General features: G+C 45.8%; 2 protein-coding genes across 3 annotated transcripts; one reads left to right on the top strand and one right to left on the bottom strand.

The window, feature by feature from the left end:
• Positions 1-1,504: 1,504 nt before the first annotated feature.
• Positions 1,505-4,779, bottom strand: LOC137309391 (ferritin heavy chain A-like). Its single transcript, XM_067977639.1, has 4 exons — positions 4,617-4,779; positions 2,982-3,128; positions 2,243-2,368; positions 1,505-1,812 (listed from the first exon to the last, which is right to left on the bottom strand). The coding sequence occupies exons 1-4, from the start codon at positions 4,716-4,718 to the stop codon at positions 1,660-1,662; spliced, it is 528 nt and encodes a 175-aa protein (XP_067833740.1). The 5' UTR covers positions 4,719-4,779; the 3' UTR covers positions 1,505-1,659.
• A 9,944-nt stretch (positions 4,780-14,723) lies between these two features.
• Positions 14,724-17,242, top strand: LOC137309360 (zona pellucida sperm-binding protein 3-like). Of its 2 annotated transcripts, XR_010959826.1 has the most exons (7): positions 14,724-14,991; positions 15,890-16,005; positions 16,093-16,196; positions 16,288-16,465; positions 16,551-16,677; positions 16,758-17,040; positions 17,111-17,242. XR_010959826.1 is itself a non-coding variant. In XM_067977611.1 (6 exons), exons 1-6 carry the CDS (start codon positions 14,806-14,808, stop codon positions 16,839-16,841), a joined length of 795 nt encoding a protein of 264 aa, XP_067833712.1. In that variant the 5' UTR covers positions 14,724-14,805; the 3' UTR covers positions 16,842-17,242. The 2 variants fall into 2 exon arrangements, 1 of the variants encoding a protein (XP_067833712.1); XM_067977611.1 differs by having other exon boundaries at positions 16,758-17,242.
• The last annotated feature ends 7,280 nt before the right edge of the window (positions 17,243-24,522 follow it).

Raw genomic sequence — 24,522 nt, 5'->3', positions numbered from 1 at the left:
TGAGCATCTGTACACACATCGGCTGGAAAGTGAAGGGGGCCACGGCATGTTGAGTTCTTGTTTTGTCATCATGACATTTTACAAACAATAAAATGCAGAGCACTCCACGGGGAAGAGACTGTGGACCATTGACTGAAGGGATTTGGGGTGGGGGGCGGGTTTGTTGTTGGGAGGGATTGCGGTGAGAGGCAAACACTGTGTAGTGTTGGTTGTATATACAGTGAGCGACAGTGGTGAACAGACTCTCTGGTATTTCCTGGGTTTGGTAATCCCTTGTTTCAATGATTAATCTCTTGTACTTTTTGGACAGTCAAACACCAAGTGGAAAGAGTCGAGTGGTGAATTTTCTCATTGGAAAGGGGAGTTACTGATATTTCCCTAAATCCGGTCAGGGAAGGATGGGGCTCCGTGGATATTTTGTGTTCCAGATCACATCAGAATACTGTCGGATCAACAACAAACAGCAGGCTAAAAAATCAAAGGTGGAACCTAGTGAAGGAAAGATGAAGCAACGAAAAGTGGGGTCGATGGACTGATCTGATCATATGATCCCTGTGTGAGAATAACCTGAACATCACTGGTGCAAACTCAGTTAAAGCTTTAAACAGACCAAGTAGTTGGTGGTTTAGCCTTTAATTAGATGGCTCTATTCTCCAACTCTTCAGTAGACTTATAAGTGGCATTTGGTTGCAGGCCAAATAAGATTACACAAAGATTATATTCGCAAGGAGAGGGGAATGGGGCAAGAACTGTTTAATGAAACAGAATCCAGCAAGGGAAACTTAGAGGGGCTCTTAGATTTGCAACAGCAAATGGAAGTATTTTAGAGGCTATGGGGTCCAGGATATAAAAGGTGCATGAGGTGAACAGAGACTGGAAAATAAAAATTGAGATTGAAACAAATAGCAGGAGCTGGACCAAAGTTCTGCACAGGAAGAAAAAGATGGGCTGAAGAGAAGGAGGAAAGAGCCAGGTAACCCTAGCAGCAGCAATTGGAGATTTGGTCTTACTTTGCTCCAGGATTTTTGTAACTACTTAAATTTGAATACCTGCTTCAGGGAACACTTCCCTCATGTCCTACAATGGACAAGTCAGCAGCAATGTGTGGGGTTGTTTATTCCAGAAGGTTAACTACTGTAATCACCATTGATGCCCACATCCCATGAACGAATAGTAATAAAAAAATGCACTCTCTCCAAAAGGGATTCAAGCCTATGTGGAGGAAGAGGTCTTACTGTAATCAGATTACACTTTAATCTCTACTACAGAACACCAAATATTGAAAGCTGTTAGGTACAAATCTAATTTTGGCCTGATGGCCATCCTAGGCTGCTACAAAACCAAATTAAGCCTTCTGGAGGGGAAGGGGTTAAAACATCCATGTGCCCAAACAAATCAGATTTTATCACGGTGACAACCTATTTCTTACAACTTTTTTTGTTTGACGCAAGGCCACGTGCATTGGTGTTAGAATGTGCTCAATTACTGAAGAAAAGGAACCAGTTCAACATCAAAATGTTTTATTTCAGCTGCAAGAACACTCAACTACAATGTTTGGAAGTTAATCTTAGACTTTGAATTCCATTCCCAGTTCAGAGAGATGGCAACATAAAACTTCAAGACACAAGTTGAATATCTGCAACATGGACAACAGTCCAGTCACTCCTCCCCCAGGGTGAGCTTGTCAAACAGGTACACTCCCATGCCATTCTCAGGGGTTCCCAGTCTCTTCAGGTTGGTGATGTGATCTCCAAGCTTCTTGATCATCTTCACTTGTTCATCCAAGTAGTGGGTCTCCAGGAAGTCACACAACTGGAAAGGGAAAAATCAAAATCAAGCTAGCTACTTGAATCATTAGGTTCCTTTAATCTCACTTCCCTACTGGGGAATACTCAAGGTCTCATTACAAAATATGGCCAAGAAACTACTAGATCTAACTCCTTGCCCTCCCAGCCACTGGTATTGAAAATAAATGCTGCCCTGCCCCAGTCCCTCACCTAAAGTCAGTATCCATTTGAAGGTTCCCTTCAAACCCAAGATATCTCAACCCTTGAAACAGATTGATTTCAAGGACAGATTTTAATGCTCACCTTTAGTAGATTTAAAAAACCTCAGATTTAGAAGTGGAAAGTATTGAGCTGCATTCAGTCTGATGTGATTTTAAAGGACAGTGCTAAATTACACAATCCCAAATTAAAAATAAACCCAAAAGCTAAATGCCACTGATGCATTAAGGACTTACATGAGGGTCTGTCCTCTCAGTGGACAGTTTGTGCAGATCCAGCAGACTCTGGTTCACATCCTTCTCCATCTGCAGAGCTCTCTGCATCGCCTCCAGACCATTGCCCCACTCATCCTGCTCTGGCTTCTGAAAAGGGAAGTCTTTCAAGTCACAAAATGCTCAAGCTCCCATCTGCATCCCATGCAGTATTAATCTCAAACTAGCCTGAAACAAGAGGATGACTGGAGAGTGGAAGAAAATTGATTTTTGCCCTGATGTTAGCAACAAGTACTCTGTTCAGTTATAATGTAGAACATGTGGCTCATTAATGAGAAAACATCTTCTCTGCTGTGGAGAAATTTTCCACATTCTGAAAGCTGGATAGAGGCTGCACTGGGGGACCAATCATTCAATATGAAAATAAGCCTCAATAAATTACATTTGGCCCAGTCATTAACTCAACAACTGGCAGGTGGGTCATTAACCAGAGGACACACATTGAAGATAATGGGCAAAAGAACCAGAGGGAAGATAGAGATTTCATATATAAACAGTGAATTGTTACAATCTGGAATGAAATGCCTGAAAGGGAAGCTGATTCAATAGCAACTGTCAGAACAGATTTTTATGTATAGAATCATGAAAAGGAATAATTTACAGCTCTATGGGGAAAGAGCAGGGCACGAGGGACTAATTGGATATTCTTTCAAAGAGCCAGCACAGACACTATGAGCCAAATGGCCTGATTCTATGAACAAACCTTGATGTCCTCCAAGATGATTCGGCCTCCACGCTGATTCTGGAATTTCAGCAGTTTCTCAGCGTGCTCCCGTTCCTCATGTGACTGCTCCTTGAAGAATTCAGCAAAGTGACGCAGGGCAACATCATCCCGGTCAAAGTAATAGGACTGTAGGCACAAGAGTCAATTAAACAATCATACCAAATTAAGATAGAGAACAAACATCAGTACAGTGATTTCACCATGGATCAGGGAACCAAGGAGTTTGATCATTTTTAAAGAGTACTCATATTTCCTAACTCAGTTCACCTGGTGAAAGTAGACAACAGGTGGCCAGTGGAGAATGGAATCACCTCAGTCTTTGACCACACTGAGCAACTCAACTTAAACCCAAGCTTGAGCTACTTGGCCATTCAGGTACCTCCTGCCCACATCTCAATTTATACAAAGCATTAACCAGGAAGTCACATGACAGGTCCTCCTTCAGTGTTGGATACTGTGACCAAGGTGCCGAAAGCTACCTGTTCCACCACAAGTGATTCAGAAAGACCAGGGTGCACAATTAGTCAATTAACTCATGCAATGAGTCTCCTCCTTTTCGAGGGTCTGTGTACTAGATCAGAACTTGTGACATTCCAAGAAAATAAGTTGTAACAGAGACAAACAATGAGAGAGGATAAAACTCAAATTAGTTCAGATCACTAAATTAGGGAAAATTTAGATGTATATTTGACATCTGAAAAACTTTTCCAAATCAATAATCTGAACTCACCACAAACCCCCACCCCCTATTCACATGTCAAGGATCAGCACAGCCCAAGGAGGGCTGACCTGCTTCGTTCATGGTCTTGCCCAGTCCCATGTGGTCCAGGAGAGGGAGCATGCAGTGTCCACCAGTACACTCATTTGAGGCCATGACCAGTCGGCACCAGTGAAGAGTGAGATATAAATTTCCTTTTGCTCAAATTTGGCTTTATGTTCATTGCTTTGTAGCAATTGGGCACTTTCCTGATAACAGAGAGCAACCCAATGTCAGCCTTACTTGATTAAAAAAGGCACACATTTCTCCACTGTGTTCTATACATTCCATCAATTACAAGTTTCTTGCTATTGTACAGACAAGGGTTACACTCCATCCCAAACCTGAACAAAACTCCCTTCATTAAGCAAGAAACTCCACCCATTTTGTAAATTCCCAATTTGATTTTAGAAACTTTGAGACGTTCAATTAAACTTTTGGCTGGAAAAGACAGGTTACAAGATCAAGAGTATGGAGCTATGGCTAAGAATGCCCATGGATTTGTGTTTTGACTAAAGATTTCACCACAGGTGTTTCAAAGACCCCAACTATGGGCAAGTCACCTGTAACTCAAAAGACACTCACTGGCCAATGTACTGAATAGGCTTTATTTTTGGGGGGGGGGGGGGGGGGTGGGGAATGCATTTCACAGTCTCAATGTAAACTCCAACATGGAAACTATATAAAAAAGGACCCAGACAATCCATTTGAAAGGATAATGAAACATCACAACTATAAAGATACTTAAAAGAAATATTAGAACAGCAATTTCAATTATTTTACTGAATTTAAAAGGTTAATTCACTCAAATTCAGTAAGTCTACATTAGTTAATAAGACAAGAAACCCAAAGCTCACCATAAAAAGATAAACATAGGAGGAATAGAGCTCCATATTTATCTGCTTGTTGACACCATCCTCACACTCCTTGTGGTAATTCTGACACACTTGAGAAGCCATCCAAACTACTTTTTTTTAAATAGACCAGCAACTGACTATAAACAATATGAACATAAGGACCTCAAACCTAAGCTGCTATATTTATTCTTTCAGACCCAACCCATCTTTAACTACAGGATGTGACATCACTGATGATAAATGTTTGGCAGCCAATCAAATAGCTGCTTTCTCATCACACGAACGGAAAAAAACCGTAACCCCACCCCCTGAAAAAAGTGGGGGGGGCCGAAAAACACCAAAAAAAAAGGAAAAACACACAAAAACCCAATATCTTCAGGATCCTCCTTTCATTCAATCACTTCTCTTGTTCTACTTCATAAGTTTCTTCACTTCATTTTAACCTGCTGTTTCTTTTTATTCTGTGACCTGTCTGTTTTTTAACCTCTCTTTCTAATGATTTCTCCCCCTGCTCCTCATTTGTTCTGTTCTTTTCTCCCCATCTCCCCCATTCCCCAGAATCCCACCCATTCCCATGTCCCCTTGTAACACTGTGCAGTCTGCAGCCTGTGTGTCCATGTCCCTGTGCTTCAGTCAGCCTGAGTCACTCTCTTCAATAAAAAATATTCCTTCCACTACGAGCATGCTATCCAGTCCCTCGGTGCCATTGTCTCAATGTTACTCTTTTAATTGAACAAGAAGGAGACACTGAGTTTCTCTTTTTTTCTAATGGGTCTTTGAGCCCCAGTGTCAGGAACCCCGAAAACCTATTCAAGTGCTGTAAGAATTTTTTCTTGTGGCACACCCAATCATAGCAATGAAACCGAATTAAACCAAAATGTCACTGTCGTAATCAACTATCCACTCCAGTCCCCGGTCTCAAACATAACGGCAGACACTCCGTGCTCCTTCTCCAGGGCCACCCGGGCACGGAGAATGCTGCGGAAGAGAGACAGACAGTCGGAGCGACCGCCCCCCCATAGGCCATGTCGAGCCTGGACCTGTAGATGGCCACCTTGGACAGGCCCAGGACCAGACCCACGAGGACTTCAGTCCCACGCTCCTGATCTTTGGCCACCTGTTGAGGGGAGTGGGGAGTTTGGGGGGGGGGGGCGCAGGCAAGTCGGAGGACATTCTCATGGGTCTGGCCCTAGGCCTGTCCAAAGTGGTCATCTACAGGTCCAGGCTCGACCCGGCCCATGGGGACGGTCGCTCCGACCGTCTGCCTCTCTTCCGCAGCATTCTTCGCACCGCGATGGCCCTGGAGAGGGAGCACGCGGTGTCTGCCGGTACGTTTGAGGCTTTCCGCGACGGATGGGCACCGCAGGGATTGGAGTGCATCCTGGACCGAGATAATAAAATTATAATTTGACACTTATTTTTTTTTTGGATTTACTGCACATGAACACACCCTAACCCCCCCTTCTTATAAAAGGGGGGCCTAAAACACACAAAAAAAAGCTGACTGCCCATAAAAAAAAATTAAAATTATTATTTGACTCTGTTATCATTTAGTTTTTGGATTTTTAAAAAAAAAATAAAGTTACATCCTGAACGTCCCTCCCTCAATCTCATAAAAGGGGATCGAAACATACAAAAAAAGTCAACCTGATTCAAAACAAATCTACTTAATTGAAAAAAAAATGTTCTGATTGGCCTTAAATACAATCTCGACTACGCCTCTTTCTTGATTGGTGTCCTCAGTGGGCGTAGAGCTCTGAATGGCTAGTGTGAGTTTTTACTCATCATCGGGAATGCCACGCCTTGTATTACAGGCAGGCTGTCCCCAGACATATAAATAGAAGAGTTTGGGAATGCTCTGCGCCCGGGTGGCCCTGGAGATGGAGCACGCGGTGTCTGCCGGTACGCTCGAGGCTTTCCGCGACCGGGGGGCACCGCAGGGGCTGGAGTGCATCCTGGACGAGGATAATAAAGTTTTAATTTGAACACTTGGTTTTGGTTTGTTTGGGTTTTTAGTATTTAAGCACACCCCACACCCCCCTCTTATAAAAGGGGGGCCTAATAGGAAAAAGAAAAAAAAGAAAAAAAAAGAGTTTGGGAAGACGTTAGCCTGGTTCAGCTAGTTAAAATACCTTCTTAGACAGTTAGAATGGATTCCCAGGTGTGTTAGAACTATCACAAGGAGTGAGGATGGTGTCAACAAGCAGATCAATATGGAGCTCTATTCCTCCTATGTTTATCTCTCCATAGTGAGTCTTTTTTTTGGACCCTATTCAATCCCTCAATCTATGTACAGTGGGTGTATTTTTGAAACCTGTAATTGTGCAAGTTAAATTGAATTGTTATAAACAAACTGTCTCCCTGTTCCTTACAGTAATTGTACTATAGGCTGAGTTTCTTCAATCCCTGACTCACGTTCCTGGGCTCTGAGCTTCTTCAAATTTACTTTTGGAATACACTGCATTCAATGGGGGCATGATCCTGGTGAAAGGAATGTTATTATTGGTCCTTCACTAATTTCCAGATATACTATTGAGTGTCATAATTTCAAGTTAAGCAAGTATTGATTTGTGAGCATATTCAAGTAAAATTTTAATTAAAGCTGAATTGGTGATTATTTTCCATTGGCTTGCTTCCCAATTGCTGGGAATGAAATTATCCACCATCTTTACCAGATTAGTGAAGCAAGTTGGCCTGTGCTAGTTTTCATAACAATCTGCAGACCAGTTGAGTGAGCCAGAAAGCAAAATATTGAAGTTGGCTTCATGTACAATACCCATGATTGGTCTTTGAGATATCCAACTACTTTTGATCTCTCCACAGTCCTATTACTTTGACCGGGATGATGTTGCCCTGCATCACTTTGTCAAGTTCTTCAAGGAGCAGTCACAGGAGAAACATGAGGATGCTGAGAAATTGCTGAAATTCCAGAATCATCTTGGAGGATATCCAGGTTGGGTTCAGCAAACAAGTGGTCTTTTACATGGCACCACTTTGCTTGTTTCAAATTTCCATAGCAATTAGTTCCAATTTATATGGAATTTGCTTCACAGAAACAGGTCATTTGGTCCAACTGGTCTATATTTATCTCCATGCTCCAGAAAAGCCTCCTCCCACTTTACTTGATCGAATGTGATCAGCATATCTTTCTATTTCTTTTGCACTCATGTACATGTCGAACTCCCCTTTAAATGCATCGATACTAATTGTCATTAATTTGACTCTTGTGGTTGTGATGGCTTAATTCAGTAATTCTATATTCTTAACACAATTGGTTCATGGTAACATGGACTTTTACTTTTTCCACCCTATTTTCCTTCAATGCTTTCTGGTGTATTGTTCGTTTGTTTAATCCATTAAGTGAACTGGCTGAGACTTCCTTTTCAGAAGCCAGAGCAGGATGAGTGGAGCAATGGTCTGGAGGCGATGCAGAGAGCTCTGCAGATGGAGAAGGATGTGAACCAGAGTCTGCTGGATCTGCACAAACTGTCCACTGAGGACAGACCCTCATGTAAGTTCCTAATGCTGTTAATGTGGGCTTTTGGGTAAGTTAGAGATGGAGGAACCTTGCTGTCCTTGAGCCTATTCAAAAGATCTTCATTCCTAATCGGTTTGTTTGTTTGTGTCTTTCTTGGAATTTTTTGGGGAGGGGGGAGACAGGCAAGTTGGCCTATTGTGTACATTAGCAGTAAGTGTGTCCCAGTGACCCCAGGATCTAAGCACTTACTGTACAGTAAGTTTGCTCCAATGATGCAAAAAATGCATCAATCTGAAGTGCAACACTTGCCAATCCTCCAGACCAAGAGGATTAAAATCCAAACGCTCGAGGGGAAACTTAGATGTTCCACGATATCTCCTGCTGGACATAACTATTCTCCATCTTTTCTTCCAGTTGTGAGACTTCCTGGAGACCCACTACTTGGATGAACAAGTGAAGATGATCAAGAAGCTTGGAGATCACATCACCAACCTGAAGAGACTGGGAGCCCCTGAGAATGGCATGGGAGTGTACCTGTTTGACAAGCACACATTGGGGGAGAGTGATTAAACTGACTGCAGGGATAAAGCCTATTGTGTTTAGTACTCCTGTTTATAGTCTAGTCAGACCCCCATCCTGTAGGATTGATAGCTTTTGACTTTCTACAAAGAGGTGAGATCTGGACTCTTGATGTGTAATTGTCATTAACTGGAAATAAACTGTTTCTAACATTGCACTGGGTTTTGTCTCTTAAATTGAGTAGTAGCTTTTTCAGATTAATGACATTTAACAGCTCCAGTGTCGGGTTCATTTCTGAGTTGTTTTTCTTCCCTTTTGGAGTAATTCTGAAGAATTAGATGTTCAGGGCCACGTGTTGAAGGTCAAATTTCAATTCTGTGTAAACCTTGAATGCAAATTTCATTCATGCATTTGAATGATTGTGTTGAAAGCAGAAGTAAAGAGCAATGCTGTAATAGAAGTTACTGTTGTCACTGGTGTTGTGTGTTGTCTTTGATGTAACAAAATATTAGATATTGTAACTTTTTTGTTGTTCCACACCACTCATCCATCAATTCATAAAGTCAATACAATCGCTCCTCCATAAATCTATCATCCTTTCCAAATCCTACCAGCTCTCCCTTTGTCTCCTTCACACTTAGGAGTGGATTCAAAGACTCTGGATGCAATAGCTGTAATTATCCAGAATTTACAACTGAAGTTAAGAATGTAGTAGAGGATTGCAGTTTTGTGAACCCAAAAAAACCTTTTTAACTGTCTGTATACGTTGTAAGTATATGATGTCATATTAAACATTTCATATGTTGCTGAGCAGCAACCGAGTTGGGTTGGATTTGCTGGTGGGTTTGATGGCTTCATTGTTCAGACAAACCAGTCTTTAATGTGCTGAACTTCCATGTGCATCAGCTGCAAGTATTCCCTCCACAGATTTCAACTGGGCTAACACTGGTTAACTGTTCACACCATACAGACTATTAGGTTAATAATCACCCCGTGCCCGACTGATGTTTCCTACAGTCTGCCTACAACGAGGCAGAGCTCTGCTTCTTTGTAGGTAGACTCCCTACAAGTATTCCATACATAATTTAAAGGTCCTGTGCAAAGCATAAATCAAGTACTCGCAGAGCCAGGAATCAAAGGACTTAATTGAAGTCTCTGGTGTGCACCTGCCTGGCTGTTGAGGATGAACTTGTGGTGTCCATCCATTTGGTCGAAGCTCTGCATGACTGCAGGTCATTCGCTACATCTTGGATCCTTTCTGGCCAATACAGGTATAAATACCAGCTATATTTCCAGTTCATGTGGGTCAACGATGCTCATGGGTTGCATCTCCCAAAAGACTAGTGTTTGTACAATGATTGGTGGCTCCAGCTGTGAATCACTTCCATCCCCTCCAGCCCATCTAAAAAAAAAAGTTTTATTCCAAGGCAATATATCTCATCACATAATCCAGGACTGAAAACCTCAACCATTTTGCAATGAAACCAGCTGTCAAGACTTTGGATCTCAGAGAAACACCAATGTGATGAGCCAGACTGTTGGAGAACATCAGAGTCTCATTTCAATCAGATTTAAATATTCTTTAGCCTCATTGAACGCTGATCATAAAAGGAACACGATGGAGAAAATAGAAAGAAAGAAAGACTCCCATTTCTATAGCACCTTTAACAACCTCAGGACGCCCCAAAGTGCTTCACAGCCAATGAAGTACTTTTGAAGTCGAGTCACTGTTGTAATGTTGGGAACGGGGCAGCCAAATTGTGCACAGCAAGGTTCCACAAACAGCAATGTGATAATGACCAGATAATCTGCTTTAGTGATGTAGGTTGAGGGATAAATATTGGCCACTGGAGAGAATTCCCCTGCTCTTCCTCAAATTAGTGCCATGGGATCTTTTACAGCCAACTGAGAGAGCAGAGAGGGCCTCATTATAATGTCTCATCTGAAAGATGGCACATCTGATGTTGGGAAATATGAGGTTATTCACTTTGGTAGGAAGAATAGAGAAACAGAATATTTTTTAAATGGTGAGAAACTAGTAAATGTTGGTGTTCAGAGAAATGTTGGGTGTCCTCGTACAAAGAAATACAAAAAGTTAGCATGCAGGTACAGCAAGCAATTTGGAAAGCAAATGGCATGTTGGCCTTTATTGCAAGGGGGTTGGAGTGCAAGACTAAGGAAGTCTTACTACAGTTATACAGGGCTTTGGTGAGACCTCACCTGGAGGACTACGTACAGTTTTGGTCTCCTTATCTAAGGAAGGATATACTTGCCTTCGAGGTGAAGGTTCACTCAATTATTTCCTGTGATGAGAGGGTTGTCCTCTGAGGAGAGGTTGAGTAGAATGGGCCCAAACTCTCCAGAGTTTGGAAGAATGAGAGATGATCTCATTGAAACATATAAGGTTCTGTGGGGGCTTGACAGGCCTGAGAGATTGTTTTCCCTGGTTGGAGAGTCTAGAACTAGGGGGCATAGTCGCAGTATAAGGGGTCGGCCGTTCAGAGTGAGACAAGGAGGAATTTCTTCACTCAGAGAGTTGTGAATCTTTGGAATTCTCTACCCCAGAGGGCCATGGAAGCTGAGTTGTTGAGTATGTTCAAGGCTGAGACAGATAGATGTTTGAACTCAAGGGGAAATCAAGGGATATGGGTATTGGGCAGGAAAGTGGATTTGAGGTCGATGATCAGCCATGATCTGATTGAATGGCGCAACAGGCTCGAGGGGCCATATGGCCTACTCCTGCTCCTATTTCTTATGTTTTTATGTCTGACAGTGCAGCACTCCCTCAGTGTTGCACTGAAGTATCAGTCTAGACTTTGTGCTCCAGTCCCTGGAGTGGGACTTGAACCCACAACCTTCTGACTCTGAGGTGAGAGTGCTGCCACTGAGCCACAGCTGACACAAATGGAGATGTTTGTGTGGGTGACATTGCATTCAGTAATCTTCACTCCCTCTCATTCTCGCTGAATGTCCTGAATTTTACCAAACAACATTTCATGAGAATCAAAACTAAAAATGACACATCCCACAATGCTTTGCCCAGTTGATGCCCCCATGCTGCCAATCCTCAGACACACCCATTCTCTATATTAGAACTGGGGGCGATTCCCACCATCCATGGGATGGGTTTTCCATTTCTCTGTCCAATGGTTGGTTTGCAAATTCACTCAAGGCTACTTGATTGCTTTGAATATTGTCTCAGCATCACAGTTAATTGAATTTTGCACTTCAGTCCTGCGCTCCTGATCTTTAGCTGCCCGGTGCGGAGTGGGGGAGGCAAGTCGGAGGACCTCCTCATGAGTCTGCTCCTGGGCCTGGCCAAGGTGACCAGCCACGGGTCCAGGTTGGATATGGCCCATGGGGGCTGTCGCTCTGGCTGCGTACCTCTCTGCCGCGGCTTTCTCAATGCCTGGGTGGCCCTGGAGAAGGAGCACGCGTTGTCTGCAGGTACACTTGAGGCCTTCCACGACCGATGGGCACAGCAGGGACTGGAGTGTATGGTAGACACTGCCAATAATATTATGAGTTAATTTGCTAAGTTTTCTTTGTCTTTTGTTTGATTTTGGTGTTTATTAGTTGTGCCCCTTTGTTAGATATCCTTTATTTTGGGTTGATGACACGAGGGCAAACCCAGTGTCTCCTAAACGGGTTTATTTAGATATTTCTTTTGCTTTTGATTTTATTTAAGCCCCTTTGGCTGGGGGTAGGTTTAGGATGACAACTTTATTTTTAATACAAATCAATAACCAGAGTCAAAGAAGAATTTTAATTTTCCTGATCAACTCTTTTTTTCTTTTTTTTTTATTAGGCCCCCCTTTTATAAGAAGGGGGGGTGTGGGGTGTGCTTAAATACTAAAAAACCAAATAAACCAAAACCAAGTGTTCAAATTAAAATTTTATTATCCTCGTCCAGGATGCACTCCAGCCCCTGCGGTGCCCACCGGCCGCGGAAAGCCTCGAGCGTACCGGCAGACACCGCGTGCTCCATCTCCAGGGCCACCCGGGCGCGGAGCAACCCGCGGAAGAGAGGCAGACAGTCCGAGCGACCGCCCCCACGGACCACGATCATCCTGGACCTGTGGATGGCCACCTTGGACAGGCCCAGGAGCAGGCCCACGAGAACGTCCACCGACCTGCCCGCCCCCCTCCTCACCGGGCGGCCAAAGATCAGGAGCGTGGGACTGAAGTGCAGCCAGAACTTGAGGAGCAGCCCCTCCAAATAATGGAACAGGGGCTGCAGTCTCGCACACCCAGTGTACAGATGGAACACGGACTCCTCCAGGCCGCAGAAATCACAAGCGGCCTGGGTGTCCGTGAAATGGCGTAACCGCCGGTTGCACGCGACTGCTCCGTGCGCCACCCTCCACCCCAGATCCCCAAAGTAACACGGGAGGACCCCTGTATAGAGAGCCTCCCAATGGGGACCCCCGTCTCCGCCGGACGGCAGGATGGCACGCCAGGGCGTGTCCGGCCGAGAGACGAGGGCGAGGAAGTGGATGGTGTGCAGGAGCAGCCCGTACAGGAAATCCCTCCGCGCGGTGTGAAACGGCACGGAGGGAATTTCCGAGAGACGACTCAAGTTGTGAGGCGCGGCCCCCCGAGGGAGGTTCTGGGGTTTGGCGCCGAGGAGGAACTCCGTCCGAACGGGGGTCAGGTCGGACGGGATGGCTCCGCACGCCTGAGCCGCCTCCACATCCCGAGTGGAGTCAGGGCCGAGCGCCGATTTCAACGCCCGGATGGCGATGGCCGCGTCCCCGGCACGCCACGAGGACATCCGTGCGGCGAGCGCCCACGGCTCCAACCAACCCGACCCACCGCCATCCAGGACGTCCCTGACTCTGGTCACCCGACCGGCCACGGCCCTCCGCACCGACAGCCGCGAGTGGCCGAAGCCGATATCGCGGAGGAACGGATTCCCGAGCAGCGGCTCCTGCAGGACGGCCGCTACCCCTGACGGGCGAGAGCTCCGACCGGAGGCGACCATGTTCCAGACCCTGAGCAGATCCTGGTAAAAGACAGGCAGCTCCTGCAAAGACGTGCGGCCCCCCACCAGCGAGACGAACAGGAGCTGCGTGTCGTAGTTCAGGCCGTGCAGCTGGCGGAAAAAATACGTCGCCAGCGCACGCCATCTAAGAGGACGCTCAACGTACAGGTATCGCCGCAGCGTCCGAAGGCGGAAAGTTGCCACCTGGGTGCGGACGCACACCAGCCCCTGACCGCCCTCCCTAAGCGGGAGACTCAGGACCGCGGCAGCGACCCAGTGTATCCCTCTGGCCCAGAAGAAGTCGACGAACTTCCTCTGAATCTTGGTGACAAACTCGGGGGGTGGGGTCAAAGTGACCAATCTGTACCACAACATGGCTGCCTCCAGCGGGTTTATGACCAGCACTCGACCCCTGTAGGATAACACTCGGAGCAGTCCTGTCCAGCGCGCCAGGCGAGCGGCGACCTTGGCCTCCAGCTCTTCCCAGTTCGCCGGCCAGGCTTCCTCGGCAGGGCCGAGGTAGACTCCCAGGTACCGGAGGTGCGTGGTACTCCAGGCGAAAGGCCTGAGCTCCTCCGGCAGGGAGTCCACCCGCCACTGACCCACCAGAAAACTAGACGAAACTGGAGTGCATCCTGGATATCCACAGGTCCAGGATGCTCGCGGTCCGTGGGGGCGGTCGCTCGGCCTGTCTGCCTCTCTTTCGCGGGTTGCTCCGCGCCCGGGTGGCCCTGGAGATGGAGCACGCGGTGTCTGCCGGTACGCTTGAGGCTTTCCGCGACCGGTGGGCACCGCAGGTGCTGGAGTGCATCCTGGACGAGGAAAATAAAATTTTAATTTGATGCCTGGTTTCGTTTTATTTGGTTTTTAGTACTTAAGCACACCCAACACCCGCCCCCCCCCCTTTTTATAAAAGGGGGGCCAGAAAAAAAAAAAGAAAAAAAAAAAGGTGCTGGTTGATGGGTAAAGTGATAGTTGAGTTGTTTGGTATCATGGGGGATTTTGTAGTGAGAGGTTTGTTCCCGGTGCTGGTGTTAGTTGGAGCGGTTTGTTGCTCTGATATTTGGCAACAGTTTGTAGGCCAGAGATTTCCATGGAGAAGAGTAAAACCCACCCCTGTGCCCCAGAGAGTCCCTCTCCCTGTCCCTCCCTTTGGTTCCCATTTCAGTGTGTCTGAGGGGAGAAGTCTGTCTCCACTGCAGACTGTGATGGTGCAGTGTGGAGAGCAGAACCTGCTGGTGAGGGTAGACATGGATTTATTTAGAACCAGGCACCTGATTAAAGCTGCTGACCTGACCCTGGGGACAGCAGGTTGTCGGCCAACTGGGATCTACTCTCAGAACCACACTGTCCTCTTTGACTATGGGCTCCATGAATGTGGCAGCAGATTGCAGGTAATGTGATTCCTCAACTCTTGCTCCAATTTCACTGTGTAGATTACTGCCCACTCTGAACTCATTAACATCGGGGGAAACTCCAGCCACTGAGGAGATCCCTGAATGAAATATGTGTATAAATTTTTGCCCACTGTGAAGTATCACCCTGTGTGAAACTACTTCTTTATCTTGACATGTCAATCTTCGCTTTATATTTAAAAAGAACTTCGACTTGTCACTGAGGGACTGCATCTTTCTTAAATGGGTCATTGCTGCTCTCTAACTCTGAGATTCAATTCTATTGACCTTGAACCTTCACCTGCATTTCTCCAAACCACTCTGTTCTTTTGTGCCTCAATTGATTTATCTTTTCCGTTCCTTCTTGTGGATATTCAGGCCTGTTGCCTCAAATTGTGGTCAATGAATGTTCAGTGTGGAAGTTCCTGTTGAGACTTCCCTTGAAAGATGAAACAAGTGGAATAATATTTGGGATACAGTGTATTAAAGGGGAACTCCACTTTTGGTTGTTGCACCTGCCAATACCATTGATTCCACGGACACAGATGAGATTTAAAAGTGATGTTGTGTTTTGTGCTCCATATCAGGGGTAACTTGAGCCCCTTAAGGTGAAAGCTCTAATCTATATGGGAAAGAATGCTCATCAAATCTGGCAGTGCCAATCATTTCAGGGGTTTCTGACTGCAGGCCTGAAGTCCCCTGAAACAGAAGGTGGACTGAGCAGAGCAACAGAGGCTGCTCCAGGCAACTTCAACCAATGGTGGAGCTACTTCAATCATGTGTCATTGAGGAGCAGCTGAAACCCCTTAAACTGCTGCTTAACAGGGTAGGAAAATGACCAGAAATAGCTTTTGTCCAATGAGACCAGCTCTTCATTCCTTAACCTGATGTCTTTCAGATGGCTGGCGATTTCCTGGTCGACACCACCCACCTGAACCACACCCCAAATGCTCGTGGATCTGTCATTGTGAGAACTAATGGAGCAGTCATTCCCATTGAGTGCCACTATTTTAGGTAAGTATCTTTACTCTATTGCAAATAAGGTCTACAGCAGGTGCAGTTCTCTGAAGTTGTCCTGAAATTACACGCCTGTCCTTCCAGGAAGGGCAATGTGAGCAGTGACCCTATCAAGCCCACCTGGATCCCATTCAGCTCGACCAAGTCTGGAGAAGGGCTTCTGTCATTCTCACTGCGTCTTATGAACGGTATGTGATGGGTGGATTGGGAGTGCATTTCTGTCGTCTCCCACTGGGAGTTACACCCACTGTCTCCAACCATTTTCCTCTTGTACTTCAGATGACTGGCTTACAGAGCGCACCTTGACTGTCTACTACCTGGGTGACCTCATTCACATTGAGGCCTCTGTTTCAATGACCAACCACATGCCCTTGAAGCTCTACATTGACAGCTGTGCAGCTACATTGAGCCCAGACAAGGATTCCACCCCAAGATACAACATCATTGACTACCATGGGTAAGGAGCTCTCTGCTTTCTCCAGCTGGTTCTGTCTCAATGGGTTCACTTAATTCACTTTGTCCCTTTTTAAATCTTTCTTCAGTTGCCTCCTGGACAGCAAAGCTGAGGACTCCTTTTCAACCTTTGTGTTGCCAAGAGGTGAACGTGAGCTGGACAAACTCCAGTTTGGCCTGGATGCGTTCCGCTTCTTTGGAGATGACCGTTCCTTGGTAAGAAGAAGCCAAACATTGGGTTCCCCATGTTGGGAGGAGGTCACTAAATAACAACTTGTATTGAATGTGTCCCTCAGATTTTCATCACCTGTCACCTGAAAGTTGCTGGAGTGGATCGGAGAGATTCCATGAACAAGGCTTGTACTTTCCAGAATATGTAAGTTCCCTCTCTCGTTCAGGGATGTGTTGATTAAAGGGTGATGGACAACCTGGTTGATAAACTGATTCTCTGGTTGAGCTGGACCCCATTGGAAGAATCGACCAATGACGTGTGTGCCTGTTGTCATCTGGGCAACTGCAGTGCCACAAGGGATTTCCTCGTTGATTCCAGAGGAAGGAGGGATCTTGTATTTGGACCTGGTAGGACATTGATCCTCTTGATTGTTGGAGGTCACCCTTTACTCTCTAACTGGAATGTTTGATATTGCAGAGAGTGATGCTGAGTTGAAGTGGGAGGGTGAGGCCTCACTTGGACCCTTGGTCATTCTGGATCCTCATGTGACAGACCTGGCAACTGAGCCCCTTAATGATGTTGAGCAAAGGATGCAGGAGAGGTCTCCAGGTGGTGAGTTGGCCGACTGCTAGTTTCCATTTTCCCCTCAGTATTTCCTTCACTAACCATTGGTTTCTTGTTGCTTTTATCGGTGTGGCGTCTGAGGTGGTCCTGATCTTGGCCCTGACTGTGAGCGCTGTCTCTCTGATCTCTGCTTCTTGGATTGCCTTGTTCCTGAACAGGAAACACAAGCAAACCCAGTTTAACTAGTTATCAAATGACCAATAAAGCAGTGACCACTTGTATCTTCTCATGGCTGGTTGCTCATTTCTCACTGTCTCCAGTCAACGACACAATGAGTGCTCAATACCGTGTTAGTAACACACTGCACTCCTCCGTCAGTTCCTCCTGTTAGTGAAATGGGTCCATGTAACTAGTGGCAGAATGGCTGGTAATAGTGTATCCAGGCCCAGTCCAGGGATGGCTGCAGCAATGGGTGAAGGCTTGCCAGGCGTTCATTGTGCAGGTCAATGAGCTCTGAAGGGACAGTGGGACTGGCCTGAAGTACTGGTGCCGGGTGGTTGACTGCCCAATCATTCCCTTGGTGCTCTGTGGCCATTGATCACTCGAATCCGCACATGGGCTCCAAACTCCTAAACTTTCCCATTTGGAGCTAATTGTCCAAACACCAATAGGATTGAAAGTGGGTGGACTTGAACTCTCTTCCAAGATTGAAGATCTCTGCCCCTGGTGTGAAGATCTTTGTTTTGTTGGGCTGGGGCTCCAAGTAAATTTCCAATGCCCAGTGTAAAGATTAATGTTCACAGGGGGCAATGTTGTGCTCATTGGGTACAGGCACAGAGTGCGAGGGACGGGGAGCCCAGCGGTTGTGATTTACCTCTGTTGGATTTGAATTTCACCTGTCTTCTCGTGAGCACAGACTGAAGTTTCGTTATCCTCAGCTTCCCCTCACGGCAGGCCCTCAGGATTGTATTGTACGTAGTTAGTCCTATTTTTCAGATTACGTTATTGTTTATCATTCACTATATTTGAGGGGTGGCAATCGGAACAGGAGTTGGCCATTTAGCCCCTCTCGCCTGGTCCACCATTCAATGAGATCATGGTTGATCTGTGACATAACTCCATATACCTGCCTTCGTCATATCCCTTACCTTTTTGATTAACAAAATTTTAACCTGAGATAATAGATTTAACAATTGAGCTAGCATCAACTGCCATTTGTGGAACAGTGTTCCTAACTTCTCCCACTCGTTGTGTGTAGAAGTGTCTCTTAACTTCATTCCTGGAAGTCCTAATTCGAACTTCGAGGTTATGTCCCCTGGTCGTTAAACTGGCTGTGTCTTTATAACTTTACAGTGAATTGGGTACAATCCATGTCTGGGACAACCTTGCCTTTGAAATACTGAAATTTGTTCATAAAATGTTCTTCAGATTTAATAAGAGCATATTTGTTTATCTTTACTGAGCTGGGTTTTTCTTTTTGGTAAATCAGACATTCAGGGGGTCTATTAAACAGGATGGAAGCTGTCAGCAGTAAACACCCTCGCTTCAGACAACATTCTTTGGCAGGTGGAAACCACTTCTCCATTTAAATCAAATCATGGTAATATTTTACTTAAGCTATAATCACTGAAGTTTAGTGTTTAAACATAGCAGGAGATCCAGGCTCGTTCTGTTGCAGTAGAATCACAATAAGTTAGTGGGAACTTTTAACAATAGCAATTCATTTCTGCTCACTACACACAAGGTGATTTTTCTTCCAGTGGAAACTGCAGTCAGACGGCCCCTCCTCACTTTCACTCTGAGCTTCCTCACACTATTGATGAATAATGTTAGGAAACATTAAACCCAATAGATGACAATACATTGTAGTGTAGTGTAGGGCCATCCTACCCTCTTCTGACTGTTGTCTGATTTACATGTAAACATTTCAGGGAGGCTTTACAAACTGGATATACTGGCCAGGACACCAGGAGAACTACTTTGGGGTATTTTTAAAATGTTGCAACAAAATACCATGTAGAAATGCTTCATGAATTCATTCTCAATGAAGCTAAGGATCTTACAGGACAGAAACAGGTGACTTTCCTCTCGCCCCCTCATCCAATTTAATGTTCCTCTGTTCCAAGGTGCCTCCACTATTATTCCCATTTAAAATAATTCACGGAGTCTGTGTGAACAACATTTTCGGGCAGAACTCTACATTGTCCCCTCCCTATAAAGATATTTTTTTGAATCGTGGACATGTATCTTTTGCCATGTTACATTTGAACCTAGGGGTTATAGAATCATAGAAATTTGCAGCACAGAAGGAGGCTATTCGGCCCATTGTCTGTGCCAGCTGAAAAAGCTATCCAGCCTAATCGCACTCTTGGCCTTGCAGGTGACGGGACTTCAAGTGCGCATCCAAGTACTTATAAAAAGCGATGTTGGTTTCTGCCTCTACCACCCTTTCAGCGAGTCAGGTTCAAACCCACACCACCCTCTGGGTGAAAAAAATTATCCCCAGATCCCCTCGAATTCTTCCAATTATTTGAAATATATGCCCCCTGGTTGTTGGCCTCTCTGCTAAGGATATAGGACCTTCATATTCTTTTTTAATTTGTTCATGGGATGTGGGTGTTACTGGCAAGGGCAGCATTTATTGCCCATCCCATTTGCCTTTGAGAAGGTGGGGGTGAGTTGCCGCCTTGAAGTGACGCAGTCCGCGTGGCCCCCAATAATTTTATACACCTCAATTAAATCCCCATTCAGCATCCTCTGTTTCAATGAAAACAACTCCAGCCGATCCAATCCTTCCTCATAGCTAAAAGTCTCCACTCCTGGACCATCCTTGTAAATCTCCTCTGGACCCTCTCTGGTGCAATCCCATCTTTCCTGTAATGTGGTGACCTGAACTGGACACGGGTTAAATTTATTAGTCCGCCTGTTCCCACAGGTCCCAGTCGAGTTTCTTCATTCCTTTCCTTGGTTCAATCCGTCATTCACCGATTGGGTTTATGACCGGTCACCACCTCCTGTGATTTCCCCAATTGGCTGCCCCTCTTCTCAGAGATTCTCTCGCTCCACAGACCACCTGCACTCTGTCGGTTCCACCAATCCGGGAAGCTTCACCTGTGATTGGATGAACTCGGTGACCCGGGCCCGTCATGGCGGCCGAATCTCCCACAATGCACAGCGGCAGAGAAAAGGCCCCATCTGTGAGACAGGCCGCGCTGCACTCTGGGAGAATGTTCGCACATGCGCACATCACCCGCCGGATCAGCGGCCGCTTCCTGTTGTGTCGCGAGACAAACTTTCCGTTTTTTCGGTTGAGAACGAGCGGTTTTTATTGTGACGGAAACTGACGTCACTTTTCCTTTGAATCGCGCGGTTTGATTTAAATAAACGGCGCACATGCGCAGTGTGGCGCGTCCCTCTTAAAGGGCCCTGGACCGGCCGAGAGTCCCCGAGCCCGGGGTCAGGACCGAGAGACGGGCAATGGGATTAGAGCGGAGGGCGGCAGCACAAGTTGGTGAAACCGTTAAAACAGCATCCGGTTCCTTGGCTTAATAATCGAGAAATAGAGCACAAAAGCAAGGAAGTTCTGTGAAACGTTTATAAATCATTGTTCAGGCCTCATCTGAAGTATTGTGTCCAATTCTGGGCACTATAATTTATTAAGGAGGTCAAGGTCTTGGAGAGGATGGAGAGGAGATTTACCAGAATTATACCAGGGATGGGGTTTAGTTGTGTGGAGAGACTCGAGAACCTGGGATTGTTCTGCTTCGAGCAATGAAGGTTAAGGGTGGAAGTAATCCACGTGTTCAAAATTAAGAGGGGTTTTGATGGAGTAAATAAGGAGAAACTTCACCCACTGGCGGGAGGGTCGGCAACCAACGGACGCAGATTTAAGATGATTGGCAAAAGAACTAGAAGGGAGATAAGGAGATTTTTTACACAGCGAATTGTTACGATCTGGAACGCACTGCCTTAAAGGATGGTGGAGCTCGATTCAATCGTAACTTTAAAAGGAAAATTGGATAAATACTTGAAAAGGTAAAAATTACAAAGTTTATGGGTAAAGAGCACGGGAATGGGAGTAATCGGTTACATCCTTCAAAGAGCTGGCCACTGCACGATGGGTCGAATGGCCTCCTGTGCTGTGAGATTCAAGGATTGTATATTTTCCATATATTTGTTTCTGTAAGAAGGACAATGACAGGCTGTCTGAGCAAAGCAGATGTTCAAAAGGTCCAAACGCACGAGGCATCAAAGAATCAGGCGTAGATTTCAGCCCAAAGATGTTTTTTCTGCTCCAGTCATCAGCACAGCACAGACCCCTGAAACACAACCAGTCACTCCTTCCAATATCACAGAGCCAGAAACAGACCAGCTCTCAGTTTGCTTTCGAGTGAGTGCTGAACTCATCACATGGTGTCTGCACTAAACTGGCAATTAGAATCTCCTAATCACTTGGCTGTTTGTTAATACGGGAAAAAAATCAGATTTTAACTGACCTGCCCTTTTCAATCCATTTATTGATCATTCACAGAGGCCCAAAGAGACCTCTCAGAGTGTCTGAATCAGCTGTACTAAAGATGATCCATTAGTTCTTCGCGATGAACGTGATGAAAACATATGTCGCTCGTTGATTTTGGTGTCAGGGGGTTAGATATTTATCTCACGGTGGGAGAGAGATGAATAAGATGAAATAAAGCGAGTGTCTGTGATAATGTTTGAATGACCGACACCAATCCGGAATTTGTACAATGCTGAATGTTTCAATTCACAATGTGGATTTCCAATGGATTCTCTGCAATGTTAACACAAATCCGTTTGTTCCACAGGAGATGGTCGTGGTTCTGGTCACAGGAAATGTACAAATTCAGAAAATTTATTGTCTTGAATTTCTGTACACTTCAGTTCCCAGAACGAATAATTACAGACTCTCTGGGGTACATTTTCCGCTTGGTGATCTGGTGTAAAACTGGCCTTGCAGATTGACCGCTCGTTATTAAAACCACCTGGGGCAGGAATTCTTCCTGGAAGGTAACGCCTGACGGCCGGTATCGCTCGATGAAGCTTCCTCCTGATATTCAGTCAAGTCCCACTGAAGTCAAGGGAACTGAATATCAGGTTGGATGTGTGATGGGCGGCCTATCCGCTATCACCCACTTTGTGCTACAGCCCAAGACCATTCTGATTCCCATTGAAATGAAAGGCAGGGAAATTCCCGCGGTTTGTATAAACGGCGGGCGATCCGCCCACCAAATGACCTCCAGGCGGTGAAGACAAATGTCGACATCTCCTCGTCACCGGGGCAGATTCGGTACTGGCGCTCTGGCATGAAACTGCCGTTGGCTCTGTGGGACTGGATAGACCCAGACCGACTGGAAGTGTACGGGGATATGCTTCTGGCAGACAGCATGGCAGAGTCCACGAGGAAAGGCATCATCACCCTCATCTCCAAGTGAAGCTTTCTTACATCGCCTCTCAGGCAAGTTTATCCTTGCTTAGATAAGGAGACCAAAACTGTACACAGTACTCCAGGTGTGGTCTCACCAAAGCCCCGTACAATTGCAACAAGACTTCCTTACTCTTGTATTCCAGCCCCCTTGCAATAAAGGCCAACATGCCATTTGCCTTCCTAATTGCTTGCTGTACCAACATGTTAACTTTCTGTGTTTCTTGCACCAGGACACCCAAGTCTCTCTGAACATGAATATTCAATAGTTGCTCACCATTTTAAAACATTTTGTTTTTCTATTCTTCCTATCAAAGTGAATAACCTCACATTTCCCCACATTATACTCCACCTGCCACCTTGTCCACTCACGTAACCTGTCTGTATCCCTTTGCAGACACTTTGTGTCCTCCTCACAGCTTACTTTCCCACGTAGCTAGCGTCAGAGATCTTTTTACACTCATATACATTGTAAATAGCTGAGGCCCAGTAAAGGCCGGTATCGCTCGCTGATAAGTCAAGGGTAAAATCCGTACGAGGACATTGGTCCCAGCCTTGTTGAGGTGCAACCCGTCCATCTTGTACAGGTCTTTAGTATTAATCAAAGTGCACAATGACGCCCCCGGTAAAGCGAATATCTCCCCACAGATACTACCTGACCTGCTGAGTGTTGCCAGCAGTTTCTGGGTTTATTTTCGAGCTTTCACGATAGCAGTTTTCCTGACAACCTGCAACTTGCCTCAAGGGCGCAGCTTCAAGCACAACTTTCTTGTGCTCTTCTCACACACAAGATCACACTTTACTTTCCGACACATGCGTTTAAAATCTGCCGTTTCCGCACACAGCGTCCTGCGCCACGAGAATTTGAAAGACCTTTCGCTCATGACCTGTAATCGCTCCTTTTTCCCCACAGGCGCTCTTTACATTTATCCTCTACTCGATTCAATCACAGGTTTCAACAGAACTATTAAGATCAAGGCGGAACACTTCCGATCTTACTGCACCGCCCCAACTTGCCAAATGTGCACCTTTCAACCGCCATTCGCAGCTCTGTCGCGCTGCCCGTCACTCACGCAACTCAACTGCTGAGAGAAAAGAGCCAACAAGCATCAAAACAAAAACCAGTTCTTCAGTTACCATCCCCTGGATCACAAGATTCCACAAAGTAAATTTCGTGAACAATCGGGCGGCTGTCTTTCCAGAGACCAGCCCTGCTTTCGTCGTATTTGTCTGTCGAGCGGTCACGCAGATCGAAATGTATCGACTGGTTTCAAGGCACAAATGAACATTGGTGCGAATGGGACATGTGCCCAATAGAAACAGCGGTCGGAGCAGAACAAACTGAAAGGCGTGCGATCGCGAAAGTGAATGTTAGAGTCGGCAATGGAGCAGGAAAGTGTCCATGAAATAGAAGGAGGGAAGTAAAGGCGGCCTATTGACTGTGGAAGGAAGAAAAAGCTGGGAGAAGAGGCGGGTTTGAACTGTGGAACATCAAGTACAGGCATGTGAGAGTGCTGGGATTTGACGGAATTAAAAGGTTTCACCAAAATAATATTATTTCTTGTGCGAAAGATTGATTTCTTGCTGCATTCTCTTAGCATATGTGGCAATGGAGAAAATCGGTAAATGACACTCTGTGGAGACTTGGATTCGAACGGAGGTTACTGCGACCACAACGCAGAGTATTAACCACAAAACGATCACGACGAGGGACATCAGGTGTGGCAGTTGTGCCCGAACAACAGCAATGGCGCTGCTTCGAAAAGAAGGATTCTGAGCGATGAGGCCAAAACAACCAACACCTCAAATTGGAGCAGCGGTGGGATTTAAACCCACGCCCCGACAGAGACTGGGACCTCAATCCAGCGCCTTCGACCGCTCA

The sequence above is a fragment of the Heptranchias perlo genome, unplaced genomic scaffold (assembly GCF_035084215.1).
Source record: "Heptranchias perlo isolate sHepPer1 unplaced genomic scaffold, sHepPer1.hap1 HAP1_SCAFFOLD_163, whole genome shotgun sequence".
NCBI lineage: Eukaryota > Metazoa > Chordata > Chondrichthyes > Hexanchiformes > Hexanchidae > Heptranchias > Heptranchias perlo.
This window is presented reverse-complemented; position numbering and strand designations above follow the sequence as displayed.

Excerpts from the sequence above, each read along its gene's own strand:
- LOC137309391 (XM_067977639.1), bottom strand. The coding sequence starts at position 4,718 with ATGGCTTCTCAAGTGTGTCAGAATTACCACAAGGAGTGTGAGGATGGT. Across the intron at positions 3,129-4,616 it reads CCTATGTTTATCTTTTTATG|TCCTATTACTTTGACCGGGA; the intron begins GTGAGCTTTGGG and ends TTGTGCCTACAG. Across the intron at positions 1,813-2,242 it reads CTGAGAGGACAGACCCTCAT|TTGTGTGACTTCCTGGAGAC; the intron begins GTAAGTCCTTAA and ends TTCCCTTTCCAG.
- LOC137309360 (XM_067977611.1), top strand. The coding sequence starts at position 14,806 with ATGGTGCAGTGTGGAGAGCAGAACCTGCTGGTGAGGGTAGACATGGAT. Across the intron at positions 16,006-16,092 it reads ATTGAGTGCCACTATTTTAG|GAAGGGCAATGTGAGCAGTG; the intron begins GTAAGTATCTTT and ends CTGTCCTTCCAG. Across the intron at positions 16,197-16,287 it reads CTCACTGCGTCTTATGAACG|ATGACTGGCTTACAGAGCGC; the intron begins GTATGTGATGGG and ends CTTGTACTTCAG.